We start from the raw sequence: 21,107 nt of genomic DNA, 5'->3' as shown, positions 1-21,107 counted from the left end.
CGATTTGGTGGACTACACATCATTGAATCATTTGGTAACTCGTCACTCAGTTTACACAACATCAACTTCTTTCAAAAAATTTTCTTGGGTATGTGTATATGTATATGTATATGTATATTCAATCGACACCAAGCTATCGGTGTCGCACCGATCCTATTGTGATTGAACTACTTATTGATTTTTTCGTTCCGCACACACGGATGGCTGATAGCAATTAATGACACAGCTCAGCTAGCAGAAATCGAATTTTTATCTACTTTTTTTTTACCAACTAGTTTATATGTTACTATGTTTTAATTGCCGCAAGGTTCTACTGTATCGATTTTGTTGGCTATTTTCGGCAAATTTGAGACTAAGAGAAACGAAAGCAATGAAATTGAAAGGCGGATAGGTATTCTAGAGCGAATCAGTTATAAACTTGAATGCATACGTCACGGCTTGATGCTAGCAGAAAGGGAGAAGAATGATCGCATGGTCGTTCTAGGCGAGGATTTGTGAAGAATTTTTTGCCGGCGTCGGCGGTAAAACATGATGATGAGTTATGTTCTACCATAGACCATGCGGTAGACTTGGGTGCAACGCCCAACTCCTACTCTGCAGAAGGCAAAGAATTCTTCACATTTCCTTTCGATCATGCCCATATGAGCCTGCCTAGTTCTAGTTTTCCGTTCTAAGTTTATAACTGATTCGCTCTAGAATACCTATCCGCCTTTCAATTTCATTGCTTTCGTTTCTCTTAGTCTCAAATTTGTCGAAAATAGCCAACAAAATCGATACAGTAGAACCTTGCGGCAATTAAAACATAGTAACAAATAAATAAATTAGTTTGGTCAGTCTAAAGAAATATCAGCTCGATTGGCATCAACCTGCGGATACGTGTTCCCTGACAATGCCATCAAAGCAAAAAACATTTACCACCTTGACTTTTCCATGATCACGAACCACCACCTTGACTTTTCCATGATCGTGATTGCCAAAAAACTACTCAGCTGGTCTTCTTCAATTTTTTTTTCATTTTCTCGTAATTCTCGCGCCTTACGATTCCATTTTTAAGTTTAAATATTCATTTTGCAGGTAAGAATTTTTTATTACAATTCTTAGTGCCCAAAACGTCGATTTTTTTGGGAAAAACGTTCCAGTATGCGGGAAAAATATTGTTTATTCAACTAATCGTTAAGATACGAGGAATACTGGTATACTAATGGAATTTCTTGAGTTTTAGGATTTTAGTTGATCTACTGGACTTCTATCGTGATCACCGTAAGCCTCTTGAATAGAAAGTTTCGGGAAAAAGACCATACCTCCACCAATTTCCGTTATTTTTTTAAACTTGTGCTCGTTTTTTTTCACTGAAAAATTTACTATAAAAAATAATAACTATGTTGTAATACATTTTAACAACATTCAATTAGTTAGATTACTGGGTAGGGAAAGTTATGAAAATTAGAGCCATCGTACTCAAGTGAGAGCAAGGATGTGAAGTAAACAGATCGGAAAACTAGAAGTGACAGGGTCATTAGAACAGGCTTCGTACGGGCTTAATCTTTGTCTTCTGTTAATGAGGGTCGAGCTTAGGCAGTATAACTACGAATCACCCGAGTGACAACCGACAGTCGGTTATGTTGTATGTATGTTGTAATAAATTCATTGATATATACTTTAGAAAAAAAAAACAAACTTTCCACAATATTTTCTGCCAAATAGGTATGTAACCCCTTAAGCATACTCAAATTTTTGATCAACTTGCCTGATATGGAGGCCAACCAAGCTTAAAAGTACAAAATTTATGTTGAAAACTACCAATAAAACCAGCAAACGGGAGTTTGAAACTTAGTTTGGCCATCATGATCTTCTGGTGGAAGAAGAGGTACTGTTCGCACTACCTTTAAGAAGGAAACTTTATGCCCAAATGATCCAAAAGCAAAACAAAATCTTTGCAAATTTTTCTCGTAACAGCCGCGGTAATATTCTTAAAAAGTCGATTTTAAAAATATTTTTTTTCGGAAAAGATAAAATCACAACGTTTCATGCATTTTAACAATACTTGGCATCAAGAATATGAATTCGATTTCTAAAGTTTGAAAAAAAAATAGTTTCGGCTTTTATGGGAATTTCATGACACCGGATGGTATAGTCTATATTTCCGAAACCATACAACCGATCCGAAACGCTGCCGATAAACAGATGTGAGTTTCTTAATTTTCATAGGTGGCCACTTTTCCGGGGCACTTCCAGGAACCGTCTATGGTGGCCAATGTAGTTAACAAGACAATGACGGAGGAGGGGGAGTTGGGGAGAGAAGTGTTGATGGACGGTGCAACCATCCATATTTTATACCTTCCATTTGATAATTGGATGGTAAAAAGCGGTTTAGTCATCACCGAATAACCGATTCGACTTTAATTTTGGAATATACCCAAAACCCAGGACTTCCGAAATTGTCGATAGCGGACAACAACATGAAAGAATCTGCAATGGGCCATCAATGATCTAGGTTTGCGAATCGAAGTAATTTGATGTCCATTTCAATTGATTTTTAACTTTTAAAGTATTGATTGAATCAGTTTATATGGGAAATTCCCGTGTGACCGTTCTAACCAGCCTATAACTCAGGAACCAAAATTCAGATCTAATAAAATCATAGAGCAGTCAATAGAAGTGTCACATCTTTCATTTGAAATCAAGTTTGTAAAAATCAGTCAAGAATTCACCTTGAAATTGATGTCACATTAACTTAGGGACTTGGCAAGAACCGTCATAGGTAGCCAATTTGGTCAAAGCTACTTCGATTGGTCATTAGTGATCTGGACCAGCCAATCCAAATAATGTTGCATACATTTTAAAATGTATTATTTGGACATCATGGTGGTACCGGCTTATATGGGAATTTTCCGTATGACCGCACTCTGCAACCCATGCGTTTGTGCAAATCGGTTGTCATCTCTGAAAAACATAGGTGACATTATTTGCCACAAACACACATACACATAGACATTTTCCGATATCGTCGAACTGAGTCGAGTGGTATATGAGACTCGGCCCTCAAGTCCTCAATTAATACGCCGATGTTAGGAGCGGTTTAATTACATTTCTATATGAAGAATTGAAAAGGAAATTTGTTTTCATGTTTAAAAAATCCTAAAAAACACCTTTTTATGCACATTAATGAGGAGACCCCCTTAGCTGGGCAAGGGACAGAAATCGACAGTCTCCTGTAGTTCTGTCTCCCAACGAAGTCCAATGGGCAATAAACTAAAAATAAGTGTTGCACCAGACGAAAATAAAAACCCCGGCCTTGGTATCTAGAGGGGTAATGAACCGATCAAATACCAAAATATCAGGGAGTTTAACATTGGTATTAATTGGGTTTCGACTTCCAGTTGAAATTTTATTTATAAAACGTGTTTTTATAATCACCATAATACCACGATTACATTTCTAATAAATGTATAAGCCAAATGGTTTTTAATGGTTAAAACTCCAAATAATTGAAAATAAAACTAAATTTCTAACTTATTTCATTCACATCTGGGCACCAGAAATGTTTTTCCATGGATAAAATTAAGATTTTATGTGAAGCTACGACTCCTATACGGGTGTAAAAACAAACTGCATCACTTTGGCGGTTCATGAGCTGACCTGAGTATAACCAAGTTGAGTTTAGCGGCGAATCACCAATTGGCAGAACTTTAATCGTTAAAGGCATCTCACCCCCAATACAATAATTCGAAATCACAAAAAACAATATTTTCGCAGAGAGTATCAACCGATCATTCGTTCATCGAATAGGTGAATGAAGAATGCATGCTTCGTCGCTAATTCATTATTTTTTCTTCTATTATATACTTTTCCACGACCTTATCCAGATTTGCTGCTGAATATTACTGCAGGAAACTATGCTTCTAAAATTTAAGTCAACCAGTGGAAATAACTCCCAATTATCTACAAACGTCAATCCATTTACTAGGCATAAAGATCAACCATCTGCTTCTATCATTAACATTGACAACGAAAATGTTGTACTGGCAACTGCCACTTAAAGCGAAAAATAAAATTACGATGACAGCATGTACGATAATGGCGCCACCAGTGCGTATCATAATAAATTGAAAAATGCACAAATGGATTTTCAAATTTTTCTGCCGGATATAGTAGATGAACCAAACTATTCTATTGAGTTAAAAAAATATTTAGGATCACGTTCATTACTTTTTAGAAAATGATTAAATCAGTACTCGCGGTACAAATGGTCACCAAATATAAAACATTCTCCTATCGCTAACAACTACTACCTATAAATTGCATTTCTGGATGTGTTCTAATTTAACGTCTTGTCTGTTCATTAATTGGAAACAATCGGTAAAATCTCTACTAATTGTGCGGATATGCATTTATTTTGCCTAAGTGATAATATTTTCCCGAGTTTTTCTTTTCTAGAGCATTTTATGTATTTTATTTTTACCTCGCGACATAATCCAGAAATGTCACAAATTATCACTGGATAAAAACATTAGTGACTAACATTAAAAAACAGACTTCAATTCGTAAAGAAACTACTACCTAATCAGCCAGCGACAGATAATTTCCAAAACAAACATGAGTGGGATTTATTACCATAAACGTGCCATCGATTTGCTCGGGTGTTTCCGCCTAGTTTTAAAAAAATGTATGGGATTGTACGAGTCTTATCTTTGCAACTAAATCAACTTTACAATTCAACACTATATTTAAACGACAACTAATCTCATGGTGACTTTCATTTACCCTCATCGAGAGATTGACGTACCGCTATGTCATGCAGTTGTCGGCGCAAGGTTTTGTTCGACGAATATTGCTTTGAGCACGCGAACTCGTGCCCCTAATCCACCACTAATTAGTAATTACAATCAAAACTTACGCTCAGCAACATATCAATCGCTCCGGTCATCTTATCGACGGACGTTCCTCTATGAGTTGGCTCGTCGTTTCACGACAGATATCACAACGTGTCAAACAAAAATAAACACCGCGTAGTTAAGATGCTAGATCAACAGTTGGTCGCAAGATCACTAAACACTTAAAAAACGCGCAAATCCGAAACACGCGGTATTTACAATTGATGCGCGATTCACAACAGTTTAAAAAATGCAACTCTGTGGGAAACTGAAAACTCAAGTGTCGCAGTCAAAATCTGGGCGCTTTGGTCAGTGGCAAAAGGTGAAATGGAGCTAACGAATCTATGAAACTGACTGGGTAGTTTGATAGGACACTCCAGAGCTGTATGCAGAAAGTATATACTAATAGTATGTATAATTATTGTTTTGATGTGCCGGACTAACAACTGCTCGCGATGATTGTAGAATGTGTTGGTGTCAGTTTTGAAGCGTCACCGAGAGAGGAAATCTCTACTGGGTGCATAGTAAAAAGAAATTTCAAGTGTATGATGTAAAAAATGCCCGATAAGGCGAACAAGCATCTCACGCTCCCCTAAGCTTATCACCGTGACTTATTTCGTACAGTAAAAATAACCTCATCAATTCCGAAATGAGGTCCCTGATGTAGAAGTTAGCCTGTGTTCTAATTACACATGACAAAAGTCTCTCAAATAATTTCGGGAATTCGAGAAATTTAAGTTTAGGGACTGAAATGGTGACCTCTGCATATAAGATGAAAAATCAGAACAAAGTAGCTCAAGCAGAACGTTACTCATATTGTTCTTAATTTTTCTATGGTAGCACAAAACATCACATATTCTTCACTCAGGAATGTACAATAAACTTGTCAAATGGAACTTATAGTTCTTAGCTCTTAAGCCATTGTTTAGGATTAGATGTATACCAAAACATTTTTAACAGATGATAGAAGCTCCCTCTCGCTGGCTGGGCTTCAGGTATTAAACTCAACCGCTTTTTATTTCAAAGAAAATTAATTTGTTGTAATGAAACTTTTGCTTTGTCATACTATTTTTAATAATAAAATAAAAACAGTTGCTTGGAAACAAAGAGAAAGAATTAGGTTTATACCATCATCGGGGGTTACTTTACGCCAAAATAGAACGTTTTGTACATTACTCTCAATAAGTACGATCACGCAACTTCGATATTGAAACTGTTTGATGTTTTACATATGGCAGAAGTAATTCAAAAGTCAGTGAAAAGAACTTTTGGAAAATTAAGATTGAATATGAGACATAAAAGACTAAAAATTGGCGTAAAGTCGCGCCCACAGGGGGGGAGGAGCTACATTATGCCAAAAAGTTTTTTTTTCAGTCATTTTAACTTCTTTATTTTTTGTTATGGATTATGCTCGTTATTTATGTGTGAATGCAAATGAATGTCGTGCTCGTAAAAATTAAAAGGTATGTTCAAGAACTGCGTACCACGCATCCAATAACCTTGTTTTTGGAGAATCAATAAGTCCTACAATGAAAAACAACAAGCCGAGAAAAAACGCTCTTCATGTTTGCGCCATTGCAATTACACTACTCAACTTGCAAATTATCGATTACTGTTATTTTTTAAAACAGTCAAACTAGTACGCTTATAAAAATCTGCTTTGAATTAGAATCGAATCCCAAAATAAGAGTAAAGTTTGCGATATAGACTTAAGTAATGCTTGGCTTAAAGTAGCCCGAATTTTAGATAAAATGGATATATTTTTTTCATAAAAAACGTTTATTGACACGGCATTTGCAAAAGCTTTTTTACGCCGGAGTTTTTTTTACATAACATGTTACAAAAGTTCTTAACACTATCACGTTATAATAAAAATTCACTTTCTAATGCTAACACTGAGGATAATCATCATTTTGAATATTTTTATTTAAACTCTATTTTCTTGAATTTCATTGTAAACCTATTTTTTTTTTATTCATTTCGTTTATTTGATAGGCACAAATGCGTTAGCTTGACGGTGCCAAATGCTTATGTTTTTACATTTTGGATATCTTAAAACTAGGAGGTTACAATGTTGAAATATTTTTTTTTACAAAGGAAAAAAAAGTTTACAGCTATCTTAAGACTAGAAATAAGATTCAATATACAAGAGAGGGCCAAAAGATCTTTTTATGAAAAAATTTAAGACAAGGGATTCACTTTGATATACAAGAGAGGGAGTAATAGTATTTTACGAAATATTTTACGGTTATCTTAAAACTAACAATATAGTTTAGTACACAAAAGGGGGAACAAATATTTATGAGAAGTTTCACAGAAATTTTAAAACTAGGGATTCAATTCTATTTACAAAATGGAGGACAAGAGTTTCAATAAAGAGTAAAAATTATAGCTATCTTAAAACTAGGAATACAGAATACTAATTTGAATTTTTTAACTAAAACTTATGCTTGGTCAAGATATTCAGAGGGTGGCTTATTTCCGCATCAGTGTAGCAGCAGTTGTATCAAGGACAGGGGAGGGACAGGGAAAGAAGAGCAAAACTTGCAACTTTCGCTCGAAGGGGGGGGGGGGGGGGGGGGGGGATCAGCGAAATAAATTTGCGCCTCAGTCTAGTAAGTCGTCGAGTACCGGATTGGCGGATGGTATTCTTCGGACCCGCGGGGAATCCTTCAAAAGTCATCGGACCTCGAGTCGATCTCGCTTCAGTTTCCTTCTATGCAGGCGTAGTGGTAAGGGCGACGGCGGTTACATAGTGGCACTCTAGAGCTGATCGGTTCCACAAGGCAGGAGGAAACTCTAAAAACGAGAAATAAAAGAGAGGGGCTAATTTGGGATATTTATCGTTTTTATGAAGGTATAAATAAGGGACATATAGGAGAAATCACGAGTTGCCAGCATATCTCGGACTGGTACATTGGGTGGTCTACCTCGGGCCCGAAGGGATTCCTTTAACTGAGACCTGGCGTCACAATACCCGGCGCATACCCAGACAACGTGTTCGATGTCGTGATAGCCCTCGTCACAAGCGCACAGACTACTCTCCGCAAGCCCAATACGCCGCAAATGCGCATCCATGGTGTAGTGATTGGACATAAGTCGGGACATTACGCGAATAAAATCCCGACCCACATCCATCCCCCCGAACCAAGGCTTCGTTGATACCTTTGGGATAATCGAATGTAGCCATCGTCCAAGTTCCCCGTTGCTCCACGAGGTTTGCCAACTGTTGAGCGTCCTCTGTCGACAAATACTAAAAAATTCGTTGAAGCAGATTGGTCTTTCGTATATGTCACCATTTAATGCGCCCGCCTTTGCTAATAAGTCGGCCTTTTCATTGCCCGGGATAGAACAATGAGAGGGGACCCAAACAAAGGTAATCTGATAAGATTTTTCAGATAACGTACACAAGGACTCCTGTATCATCCCCAGAAAATACGGGAGTTGCTTTTTAGGCTTCACCGCACGAAGAGCCTCGATAGAGCTGAGGCTGTCCGAAACGATGAAGTAGTGATCTGTGGGCAGAGTGTCGATGATCCCAAGGGTGTACTGAATTGCAGCTAACTCTGCGACGTAAACTGAAGCGGGATCATTGAGCTTGAATGAAGCGGTGATAGTATTGTTGAAGATACCGAAGCCAGTGGACCCATCGAGATTTGATCCGTCAGTGTAGAACATTTTGTCACAGTCGACTTCTCGGAATTTATTATAAAATATATTGGGGATCACCTGCGGGCGTATATGGTCCGGGATTCCACGAATCTCTTCCTTCATGGATGTGTCGAAGAATACAGTAGAATCAGAAGTATCTAGGAAACGAACACGGTTGGGAGTATATGAAGAAGGATTGATGCTCTGTGCCATGTAGTCGAAGTACAAGGACATAAAACGGGTTTGAGAATTAAGCTCGACGAGCCTCTCGAAATTTTGAATTACCAACGGGTTCAGAATGTCGCATCGGATGAGCAATCGATATGAGAGTTCCCAAAATCGATTTTTTAGCGGAAGAACGCCCGCCAGCACTTCGAGACTCATCGTATGGGTCGAGTGCATGCAACCCAAGGCAATGCGCAAGCAACGATACTGGATTCTCTCCAGTTTGATGAAGTGTATGTTCGCAGCGGAGCGGAAACAGAAACACCCGTACTCCATCACCGACAATATCGTTGTTTGGTACAACCTGATCAGGTCTCCTGGGTGAGCACCCCACCATGTTCCAGTTATTGTTCGAAGAAAATTGATCCTTTGTTGGCATTTCTGTTTCAGATACCTAATGTGACATCCCCAGGTACCTTTAGAGTCGAACCAGACCCCGAGATATTTAAATGTGAAAACCTGGTTGATCGTTGCACCCATTAATAAAAGCTGGAGTTGCGCCGGCTCACGCTTCCTAGAAAAAACAACCAACTCAGTTTTCTCCGTGGAGAACTCAATACCCAGCTGAAGAGCCCAAGCAGACAAATTGTCCAAGGTATTTTGTAATGGTCCTTGCAAGTCGGCAGCTTTGGGCCCTGTAACAGAGACCACCCCGTCGTCTGCAAGTTGCCTTAGCGTGCATGAATTGGCAAGACAATCGTCAATGTCATTCACGTAGAAATTGTAGAGCAGGGGACTTAGACATGAGCCCTGGGGAAGACCCATGTAGCTAAATCGCGATGTTGTTAAATCTCCATGCGAAAAGTGCATGTGCTTTTCAGACAACAGGTTTAGCAAAAAGTTATTTAAAATTGGCGAAAGACCATGCTGGTGCAGCTTCTCTGACAGAATGTTGATAGAAACTGAGTCAAAAGCCCCCTTAATATCCAAGAAGACTGATGCCATCTGCTCTTTGTTAGCATAGGCCATTTGGATTTCTGTAGAAAGCAACGCAAGGCAATCGTTCGTCCCTTTGCCTTTGCGGAAGCCAAATTGTGTATCTGACAGTAAGCCATTTGCTTCGACCCAATTGTCGAGACGAAACAAGATCATTTTCTCGAATAACTTCCGAATACAGGACAGCATTGCAATCGGCCGATACGAGTTGTGGTCGGAGGCTGGTTTTCCTGGTTTTTGGATGGCGATGACCTTCACTTGCCTCCATTCATAAGGGACAATGTTACCCTCAAGAAACTTGTTAAATAAATTCAACAAGCGCCTTTTTGCAGTGTCAGGCAGATTCTTCAGCAAGTTGAATTTGATTCTGTCTAACCCTGGGGCGTTATTGTTGCACGATAAGAGAGCAAGTGAGAACTCCACCATCGAAAACGGTGTTTCGTTCGCGGTATCGTGAGGAGACGCGGCGCGGTACGTTTTCTGTACCGGGACAGAGTCCGGACAGATCTTCTTGGCGAAAGCGAATATCCAACGGTTTGAATATTCCACGTTCTCGTTGGTACTATTACGGTTACGCATACGTCGAGCCGTACCCCAAAGAGTGCTCATCGCTGTTTCTCTCGTTAACCCGTCGACGAACCGGCGCCAATAACTGCGTTTTTTGGCTTTCATTAGACTCTTCATTCGCCTTTCTAACGACGCGTACTGTTGATAGCTAGCGGGTAACCCGTCTTCCCGGAAGGCCTTATATGCAGTGGACTTTTCCGCGTACAGCTCTGAGCACTCTTTATCCCACCACAGGGTGGGAGAACGTCCATGGGTATTCGCGCTGGGTACTGGTTTAGTCTGAGCTTGATTCGCACTGTCGAGAATCAAGCCAGCCAAAAACCTGTACTCTTCCTCCGGAGGAAGTTCTTGAGTGGATTCGATTTTAACGGATATCGCGATCGCGTAACTCTTCCAATCAATGTTCCGTGTGAGGTCATATGAGACATTGATTGTTTCCGATGGTCTTGAACCGTTAGCAATTGAAATCACGATAGGCAAATGATCGCTACCGTGGGGATCAGGGATCAACTTCCAAATGCAATCTAACTGTAGCGATGTAGAGCAAAGCGACAAATCCAACGCGCTTGCGCGTGCTGGTGGTGTAGGAATTCGCGTCATTTCTCCCGTGTTTAAGATGGTCATGTTGAAATTATCGCAAAGATCTTGGATTAATGTTGATCTATTATCATCATGAAGACAGCCCCATACCGTACCGTGCGAGTTAAAGTCTCCCAGAACTAGCCGCGGTGCCGGTAAGGATTCCGTGATATTACAAAGCGTTCGGTGCCCTACCGAGGCTCTAGGAGGAATGTAGATGGAAGCAATGCAAAGGTCTTTACCTTTGATTAAAACTTGACAAGCGACAATTTCAATACCTGGTGTCGAAGGGAGGTTTATTCGGTTGAAAGAATAGCACTTTTTGATCCCCAAAAGTACTCCTCCATAGGGGTTTTCTCGATCCAGACGAATTATATTAAAGTCGTGGAAGTTGAGATTTATATCGGAAGTTAACCAAGTTTCACATAATGCGAAAGCATCACATTTTAAACTATTTAGTAAAAATTTAAAGGAATCGATTTTCGGGAGGATACTTCTGCTGTTCCACTGTAGAACAGTGATCGAATCGGTGACCTCGTTCGATGACTTAGCCATCGAAGGATACGATCGCTGCAAGGAGGGGCCATTTAGTAGTCAACTGCTTCAAAAATGTTTGCACTATAGGGAGAAAGCGTATCAGAAGGCTTTTAAGAGGATCAGTAACATTGAAAGCTGTGAAAATTAAGTCCACTATGTCAGAAAATTTCATTAGTCCGCTACTGGACTGAGTATCTGTTTGAAAAAAGGGGACACTTGGGGTTTTGGATGTCCCTGGAAGTGGTGGGTACTCCTTGTTAGAATTAATATTTCCAAGTCCTGGAGCAAATTGCTTCGGCTTTTGTGTATCACTTCCGTTGGATTTATTGGTTGTAGATGGCGCACTCTGAGTGGACGACACCTTGGCACCCTTACGAGGCAATGTAGGGGAGGCTGGATTTCTCCTCTTCCTGGATTCCCCTGGGTTAACCAAAGATGTTCCCTCTCGTGGGTCGTCAGATTCTTGCTCAACGTTAGCCAAACCAGCATAGGGATTTTCGGACAGGACAGATGGCGAAGCATTCTTTAGCATTTCTGCATAAGAACGCCTTGAGCGTTCCTTAAGGGAGCGCTTAATTTTATCCCCGCGCTGCTTGTACGCAGGACATGATTTAAGAGCATGTGAAGGGGCCCCGCAGCAAATACACTTTTCAGTTTCTTTGTCACAAGAGTCATCCTCATGCTCTCCTTCGTATTTGCCGCATCGTTTCTTATTTCCACAATATGTGGCTGTGTGGCCCAACTGCTTGCAATTGCTGCAGCTCATGACCCGCGGTACAAACAGGCGAACTGGTAGGCGAACCCTGTCAAGGAGGATGTAGTTGGGAAGAGAGGACCCGGCGAATGTCACCCGAAGCGAGCCTGATAGTGAGTAGATAGTCTTACCTCCCTCGGTGTTTGCGGTATACAATTGTTTGCATTCTAAGATCTTAATCTGTTCAAGAGAGGGGTCCTTAAAGCAGCCAACCCCGTGCTCCAACAGTTCTTCGCATTTCAGGCCCGGTTCGGACACTACCCCATCGATTTCACAGGCCACACAAGGAACGTACGCTTTAAATTCCCGCGTAAAGCGCTCACAGCAAGCAATCGCGTTTGCCTGGCCGAGATCATTCACTAGAACACGTATCTTGTTTGCCCGAACACGTGTTATCTGAGTTACGGCCGGGTAATTAGCAGTCAGATCTCGAGAAAGTTTTAATATATTAACCGGTTTCTCTCCGGTCCGAAAATATACCACCCATGGCCCAGAGGAACCTTCTGGGTACTGCTTTATACGGGGAGCAATGCGAGTATTAGGGGGATCAGGGACTTCCATGATTACATCAGATGGTATTTCGCCCTCGGTCATTTAAGCACGAGGGCAGAGCGTTATATAAACGGGAATGTGTCTTATTATTTGATTACAAGGTAGAGTAAAAGTAGGGAAAAGGAAAGAAAGCAAACGAGGAAAAAAAAATAAAGCAAAACTTATCTGCAAACAACGTCGATTGTTCCGCACCAGCGAAAACAATGTACTGGATTTACTGCCGGCACCAGCAGAACCAACAAAGGATGACCTTGAATCACTGAAATTTACACACCGAACACCACTGTGAAATATAACGATCCGTTCCGTTCAAAGGTTGGGAGACGTATGTTGTAAACCTATTGATAGTTTTTTCTGTAATCTTTGTTTATTTTTTTTTCTTTATTTATAGCGTTTTATCTAACTTACCCAACTGCAGAGAAATCTAAATTGTTTGTGGGTAGCAAGGAAAAAAAACTAGAAACATTGTGGGGATAATTATATTTGAATATTTATTGTTTTCAGGAAATGATAAATATGGCCCATGTATGTAAGATCTCGTAAAGCGACGATATCACGAACAGGAACATAGGGTGGTTTTCTTCTGGCTCGTAAGGAGTCTATTAATTGGGATCTGGCTTCACGATAGTCAGTGCAAGACCAAACAACATGTTCAATGTCTTCGTAACCCTCTCCGCAAGCACATTGATTATCTTTTGCGATCCCAATACGGCGGAGATGCGCATTCAACGTATAATGGTTGGACATGAGTCTAGACATCACACGAATGAAGTTTCGACTTACATCCAACCCTTTGAACCATGCCTTCGTTGATACTTTAGGGATAATTGAGTGCAACCACCGTCCCAGATCTCCATTGTCCCATGATGTTTGCCAACTAGTAGGGTGGATGTACCAATAGTCGCATACTTAAGAAAAACTTTTGCTAAAAAATCGATGAACAGACCTATGGGCAATGTTAATATATTAAACGAAAGCTTTCAATTCCTGCTTCATAGGAAAAATATAAAGATGGTTTAATAACCAATTTATGTATTCAAAACCGCTTGTACCACTATAGGAACACATGTGCCAATAGTGGAGCAATCGCTAATTTCGGTTCCTATTGTTGCAAATCCCATTGATTTCTTATGGGACTTGCAACTATAGGTACACTCTATCAACTATAGGTGCAAGGAAGCTCAAAATTCAAAGAAAATCATTTTTTTCAATAGCTATTTGAGCAAATTTCAAGGATAACAGTTTTATTGTTGCATAATTTTAGTGCGATGAATCGATAAAAAAATATTTGTGGATGGTTGGTACCTAAGTTAGGCGTGTAAACTGCAACTATTGGTACACCTCAACTATAGGAGCACCCACCCTAAGCGTCCTCTGACGAGAAGCGCTATAAAATTCATTGAAGGCAATAGGTCTTTCATGGTTGTACGTCATTTCCCGGAATACCATTCCCCGGAATACCATTTCCCGGAAAACTATTTCCCGGAATGTACCATATCCCGGAATATCGCTTCCCGGAATGTACCATTTCCCGGAAAACCATTTTCCGGAATGTATCATTTCCCGGAAAACTATTTCCCGGAATGTATCATTTTCCGGAAAAACCATTTCGTGGAGTACCATTTCCCGGAAAATAAAAAAGCTCGTACTTCACCGACCAAACTTATTTTTAGAAGAACTGCTATGCAGCGAATTGTGTCCTAGGAGATTTTACCTACTTTAGAACATGAAAAATTGTTTGAAAGTATTTTTAATTTTTTTTGATCGAGTGTTTATTTCGGTAAAAAAGCAAGATAGCGATAAGATTGCAAAACTGTCATTTAAAGATTTAATCTTTTCGATTCCGCGATGTTGGGAAAATTTATTTAAATTGATCATTATATGAACAGCTTACGGACGGCTTATGTTTTGAACCAAAAAGAATCTTGGGAGGATTTAAAAAATCGTGTGGGGAATAAAAAGCACCCCATGGATGGGATATCAATGAATTAAATGGGTACCAATAGTAACAAATACTTTCCAATTTTCCCACCGCAGGTAGTGAAGGGGTGAATAACTTCATGACCGTCTAATTCCTGACTAACATGCCTGACTGATTTTTTTTAAATTTTGCGGATTCAGTTAAAATGGTATATTTTCAACTCTTTTACTATTTTGAATCGATTCCGTCGCGTGGTAATCTTCGGTGAAAAGCATAATACACCACTGTAGAATTTTTAAGATTTGAAAATTTTGCTATTGAAATAAAATGATATAACAGAAAATGGAAGGCGAACAGAATACCTAATTGTATATATTATCGATTCTGGCCTATCGTTTTTAGGTAAACATCAAGTGTACTAAAAACTTTAAACGCGTTTTTTTAATTAACTTCAAACCACTCCTTAATATTTGTTTACAGTAACATTGCATTGAAAACGCCTTCAGTTATTTTAAATTTCACTTCGTATTAAAAATCTCTATGTGAATTAGCCTTCTTTAGAACAATAGCAAATCAATGGAAATGGAATATGGAAATAATTTTAGAATTTTGTTGATTCCAATACAATAAATACAATGAAATGGATTCGCCTTCTTTAAAATTTTCGTAATATCTTTTTGAAATGCTATTTATTTTAAATTGAATTACGACTTTCTTTGATATCGCCTTCTTTTAGCATAAGCTATTTTCTGGACCTTCGATTGATTGATAATGATTTCAAATAAAATTACATATGCATGAGAATTAGTTTTTTTTAATTCAATAACATGATCAGCGAGCAAAGACATGCTGTGAAGGGAACCAAACAAATATTTGAGTAGCAACATAGTTCTAAATGCAAATGTTCTCAAAGTACTTCAGATTTCAAATGGAATAACAAATTTCCGGGAAATGGTATTCCGGGAATTGGTACATTCCGGGATATAGTATTCCGGGAAATGGTACATTCCGGGAAACGATATTCCGGGAAATGGGACATTCCGGGAAATGATATTCCGGGAAATAGTTCATTCCGGGAAATGGTTTTCCGGGAAATGGTTTTCCGGGAAATGGTATTCCGGGAAACGACATACAATCGTCTTTCATAGATGTCACCGTCCAGTGCCCCTATTTTGGCTAAATTATCCGCTCTCTCATTACCCGGTATGGAGCAATGAGCGGGAATCCACACTAAGGTAATTTGATAAGATTTATTTGTTAATTTAGTTAAGTATTCTCGTATCTTCTTCAAAAAGAACGGAGCGTGATTATCAAGCTTTAATGAGCGTAGTGCCTTAATTGTGCTGAGGCTATCTGTGAGGATGAAATAATGGCTCGGAAGTAAAGTATCAATGATTTCCAGACTATAGTGAACTGCTGCTAGTTCGGCTGTGTAAACAGAGGCAGGTTCTGCAAGCTTGAAAGAGATCGAGGTGTTATTGTTGAAAATACCGAAGCCAGTGGCCTCATTGATTCGTGACCCATCAGTGTAGAAAATTTTATGGCTGTCAATGTGTTGGTATTTAATTATGAATATTTTAGGGATCTCCAGAGAGCGCAGGTGATCCGGGATTCCACGAATTTCCTCTTGCATGGACGAGTCGAAAAACAAAGTGGAATCGGGAGTATCTAGTGTATTAACACATGTCATAACTAGAAGGCGTTATTTCTTGTGACATGTGATTGAAGTACACTGTCATGAATCTGGTTTGGGATTGAAGCTCGACAAGTCTTTCAAAATTTTCAATTACCAATGGATTCATAACCTCACATCGTATAAGTAAACGAGAGGAGAGATCCCAGAATCGATCTTTTAAGGGAAGAACTCCCGCTAGTACTTCAAGGCTCATCGTATGTGTCGATTGCATGGAACCTAAGGCGATTCGTAAACAACGAACGTATTCGTTCCAATTTAATAATGTGAATGTTTGCAGCTGAACGGAAACAGAAGCACCCATATTCCATTACTGAAAGTAACGTTGTTTGATACAATCTTATCACGTCACTTGGATGAGCACCCCACCAAGATCCGGTTATTGTTCGGAGAAAATTTATCCTTTGTTGGCACTTCTTTATCAGATACCTAATATGGCCTCCCCATGTACCTTTAGAATCGAACCAAATTCCGAGATATTTAAAGGTCATGACTTGGGCTATCGTTCTACCAACCAACTGATGCTGAAGCTGAGCTGGATCACGCTTCCTTGAAAAAACAATCAACTCTGTTTTCTCCGTAGAGAAATCGATGCCTAGCTTCAAAGCCCAACTTGATAAATTATCCAAACTATCTTGCAGTGGTTGTTGTAAATTTATGGCTTTTGGTCCTGTAACAGAAACCACGCCTGCAACTGCAAGTTGCCTTAGAGTGCATAGGCTGACAATACAATTATCAATGTCATTCACGTAAAAATTGTAGAGAAGGGGGCTTAAAAAAGAACCTTGTGGGAGACCCATGTAACTTATTCTGAATGTTGCCAAATCGCCATATGAAAAATGCATGTGTTTTTCTGACAATAAGTTGTATAAAAAATTATTTAATATTGGCGAAAGACCACATTGATGTAGTTTGTCTGAGAGAACATCAATGGAAACAGAGTCGAATGCTCCTTTTATGTCTAAGAACACAGACGCCATTTGTTCTTTTTTTGCGTAAGCTAGTTGGATTTCTGACGAAAGTAGCGCCAGACAATCATTTGTTCCCTTTCCCCTCCGAAAACCAAACTGGGTATCTGATAGCAAGCCGTTCGCCTCAACTCAATTGTCGAGTCGTCGTAGGATATTTTTTTCCAACAATTTCCTGATGCAGGATAGCATTGCAATCGGTCGATACGAGTTATGGTCGGAGGCTGGTTTTCCCGGTTTTGGAATAGCGATAACTCTCACTTGTCTCCAGTCGTGCGGGACAATGTTCTGCTCAAGAAGCTTATTGAATAAATTCAACAAGCGTCTTTTTGTTAGGTCAGGCAGATTCTTCACCAAGTTGAATTTAATTCTGTCTGGACCCGGAACATTATTGTTGCATGAGAGGAGTGCAATTGAAAATTCCATCATTGTCAAAGGCGAATCTATGGAATCGTTACTTGTGGGAGCATCGCGAATGATTTTCTGCGCAGGAGCAGAATCTGGACAAACTTTCTTGGCAAAATTAAATATCCAGTGATTAGAAAAATCTTTGCTTTCATTAGTTACGTTTCAATTCCTCATTCTTCTGGCTGTGTTCCAAAGAGTACTCATTGATGTTTCTCTTGACAAGCCATCCACGAAGCGTCTCCAATAACTAGACTTTTTGGCACGACGGAGACTGTCAAATTTGTTTTGCAAAATCGAATAATTTTCAAAGTTCGCACGTGTACACCCTTTCCGTTTCATAATTTCTTTGTAGGCAACTTATTTAGCTTCATATGCATCCGAGCACTCTTTGTCCCACCAGGGATTAGGAGGCCGGCTATTCATTGTCATGCCAGGATTGCATTTCGTTTGGGTTTGTTCTGCTGCTTCAATAATCAAATCCGCTAGAAATTCATATTCTTCGATAGGTGGTAGCTCTTCCGTCGAAACAAGAGAAGTGGAAACTAAAGATTGGTATTTTTTCCAATCAATATTTCGTGTCAAGTCATAAGGGACATTGATTGAATTCGTGAGGCCTAATTCACTGTTAATTGAAATAACGACTGGCAAATGATCGCTACCGTGAGGATCAGGTACAGCCTTCCACGTGCAATCTAACCGAAGTAATGTCGAGCATACAGATAGATCTAATGCACTTGGTCGTGCGGGTGGTCTGGGGATGCGTGTTATTTCGCCTGTATCTAAAACCGTCATATTGAGCTCGTCACAAACATTGTATATCAAAGAGGATCGATTATCATTGAAGAGGGAACCCCACAATACTCCGTGCGAGTTGAAGTCTCCCAGTATTAGCCGCGGAGCAGCCATGGATTCCACTACCTCGAAAATCTGACGTTGTCCAATTTGAGCTTTGGGAGGTATATATATAGAAGCGATAGACATGTCTTTGCCTTTAATGTTCGTTTGGACAGCTACAGCCTCAATGCCCGCAAACAAGGGGATGTTAATTCTATAGAAAGAATAGCACTTTTTAATTCCTAGAAGCACTCCTCCATACGGGGTGTCTCGGTCTAGGCGAATAATGTTGAAATCATTCAAGTTGAAATTAATGTTTGAGGTAAGCCATGTTTCACATAAAGCAAAAGCATCGCATTTCAAATTATGCAGCAAAATTTTTAAGGAATCAATTTTAGGTATGATACTTCTGCAATTCCACTGTAAAAGAGTGATGGGATCTTTCACTGGAGGAAGCGAATTATCCATCGAAAGATACAATCGCTGCAAGGCTGGGCCATTGAACAATCAGCTGCTCTAAAACTGTTCTAATTGTTGGGAGGAACGCTGAAAGTATCTATTTTAGTGGTTCAGAAATATTGAATGCTTTGAAAATGCAATCAACAATTTCAGAAAATTTCAATAAACCTATCTCCGGTTGAGGCTCGGAGGAAGTTGAAGTTTTATTATTTCCAGTAGTGGTGTTCTGTTTGGATTGTACATTACCAAAACCGGGAGGGACTGGCTTCGGTATTGCATCGGAATTCTTTAGCTTTGGCCGCAATTTATTTATTGGAGGAGAAATTTTAAGGCCCTTGCTTGGCAGTTTGGGAAAAGAGGATTGTTTTCTTTTCCTGGATCCTCTAGCTAAAACAAATGATGTACCTTCGGACGCTTCGTCAGACTCTTTCGGCAATAGAATAGCGTATCTGTTTTCTGGGACCGTGGGTTCAGGAGTATTTCTGCATAAGAGGGTTCAGTATTTCTGCATAAGAGCGCTTAGACCTCTCCTTCAAGGATCGTTTAATTTTATCCTCCCGCAATTTATATATGGGACATGCAAGGAGCTCGTGTGAATTTTCTCCGCAGTGCAAACATTTTTCTAAATTTTTATTGCATGTATCCTATTGATGAGGCCCCCAACTTTTTCCACAACGTACCTTATTGGAACAGTAAGTGGCTGTGTGGCCAAGCTGTTTACAATTGAGGCAATTCATCACACGAGGGATGAAAAGGCGAACGGAATTTTATTAATAAGAACATGGTTAGGCAAAGCAGACCCAGCGAAAATTACACGAAATGAATAGGATGGTCGGTAAACTTTTTTGTCTTCTTCAAGTGATACTGAGTACAATTGCTTACAATCGAGTATTTTAACTGTATTAAGCAGGGTGTTCTTGAAACAACCAACACCATGCTTAAGTATATCCTCGGCAGTGAGGCTAGGTTCGTAGATGACTCCATCGCATTCTATATCGCGCGAAAGTATAAACTTTATATTCACGCGTGAAGAGTTCACAGGCTACTGTCTCGTTAGCTTGTCTAATGTCATCAATGCTATCTCGAATTTTGTCTTTATTTACTTTCACGATCTCTGTTACAGCAGAAAATCGTGAAGTCAGATCCCGTGCAATTTGGACAAGATTTAATAGCTTTCCTTTCCACCTGAAGAAAACTTGCCAAGGTCCAAAAGACCCTTTGAGGGTATAATTTTATTCTAGGGGGAGTTGAGGGAGAGGGATCAGAAGAATTTAGCTCTTGTGAAATGAAGGATTCCATCTCACTATCCTCCATCTCGCCTACCATACACAATAAGTTGATTAAAGACTAACACTAGCTGAATTGTACTAAAAATCTACCTGTCCTTCGAAGAGTTTTTAGTTTCACGCTATCTCCCTCTGTCACACGCTCGGGTTAAACACAGCGCAACCACCACTACCAAGATGGAGCCGCTGTTTACCCGTGGGTCCAGTGGTATTTTATTACTACGCAGCGTGGCTAGGTACACAAACACACAAAAGCCCGTATCTGCACTAGCACAGATTAATAAGTAATGATGAAGCGAAACGCTTCACCAACAAGATGCAGCTGGGGCGTGGGGCAAGGTGGGGCCGCCGCTTACCTGTGGGTCCAGAGGTATTCCCCTACCACGCAGCATGGCAAGGTACACAAATACTCAAAATCCCGTATCTGCACTAATACGGATGAATGAGTGATGATGAAGCGAGCCGCTTCACCAACCAGATGCAGCTCTGTCTCACTCCGTCGCAAGCGCCGGTTATATGCAGCGCAACCACTACCACCACCAAGGTGGGGCGCCGCTTACCTGAGACTTCGTTGCCTTCGCACCAACACTCGCTTATCGCGTGGTACCACCAACAAACGACCGCTCTCGCAGCCAACAATCCTGCCTGTCTCCGCACCAACACAGCATCAAATACTGACACGGTACACAAACTTCTAGCCTATTCAAGGCTTGCACAGCCTTGGTTGCTACAACCAATCAGCAGACACAACCTTTCAAGGCGAAGGCAAAAACTGTTATGAAAATGGATATATGGTCACCAATTACCAAACAAACAAACATACGGATAAAAAGTACAAACATAAATAATTGCATTATAATCTA

General features: G+C 39.9%; 1 protein-coding gene across 2 annotated transcripts in view; it reads right to left on the bottom strand.

Annotated features, from left to right (window-relative positions):
* The window catches only part of LOC131683813 (UTP--glucose-1-phosphate uridylyltransferase), a 35,488-nt gene that overhangs the window by 12,248 nt on the left and 2,133 nt on the right, over positions 1-21,107 (bottom strand). The window contains exon 1 of one of the 2 annotated variants that reach the window (XM_058966140.1): positions 4,898-5,214. The exons of the other annotated variant lie outside the window; for it this stretch is intronic. Coding sequence (XP_058822123.1) covers positions 4,898-4,927 — 30 coding nt within the window. The 5' untranslated portion in view covers positions 4,928-5,214. Of the gene's footprint in view, positions 1-4,897; positions 5,215-21,107 lie in introns of those variants that run through there. 2 annotated transcript variants of the gene reach the window in all.

Source organism: Topomyia yanbarensis, chromosome 2 (genome assembly GCF_030247195.1).
Source record: "Topomyia yanbarensis strain Yona2022 chromosome 2, ASM3024719v1, whole genome shotgun sequence".
NCBI lineage: Eukaryota > Metazoa > Arthropoda > Insecta > Diptera > Culicidae > Topomyia > Topomyia yanbarensis.
Note: the sequence above shows the minus strand (reverse complement) of the source record. Positions and strands in the feature narration are given on the sequence as shown.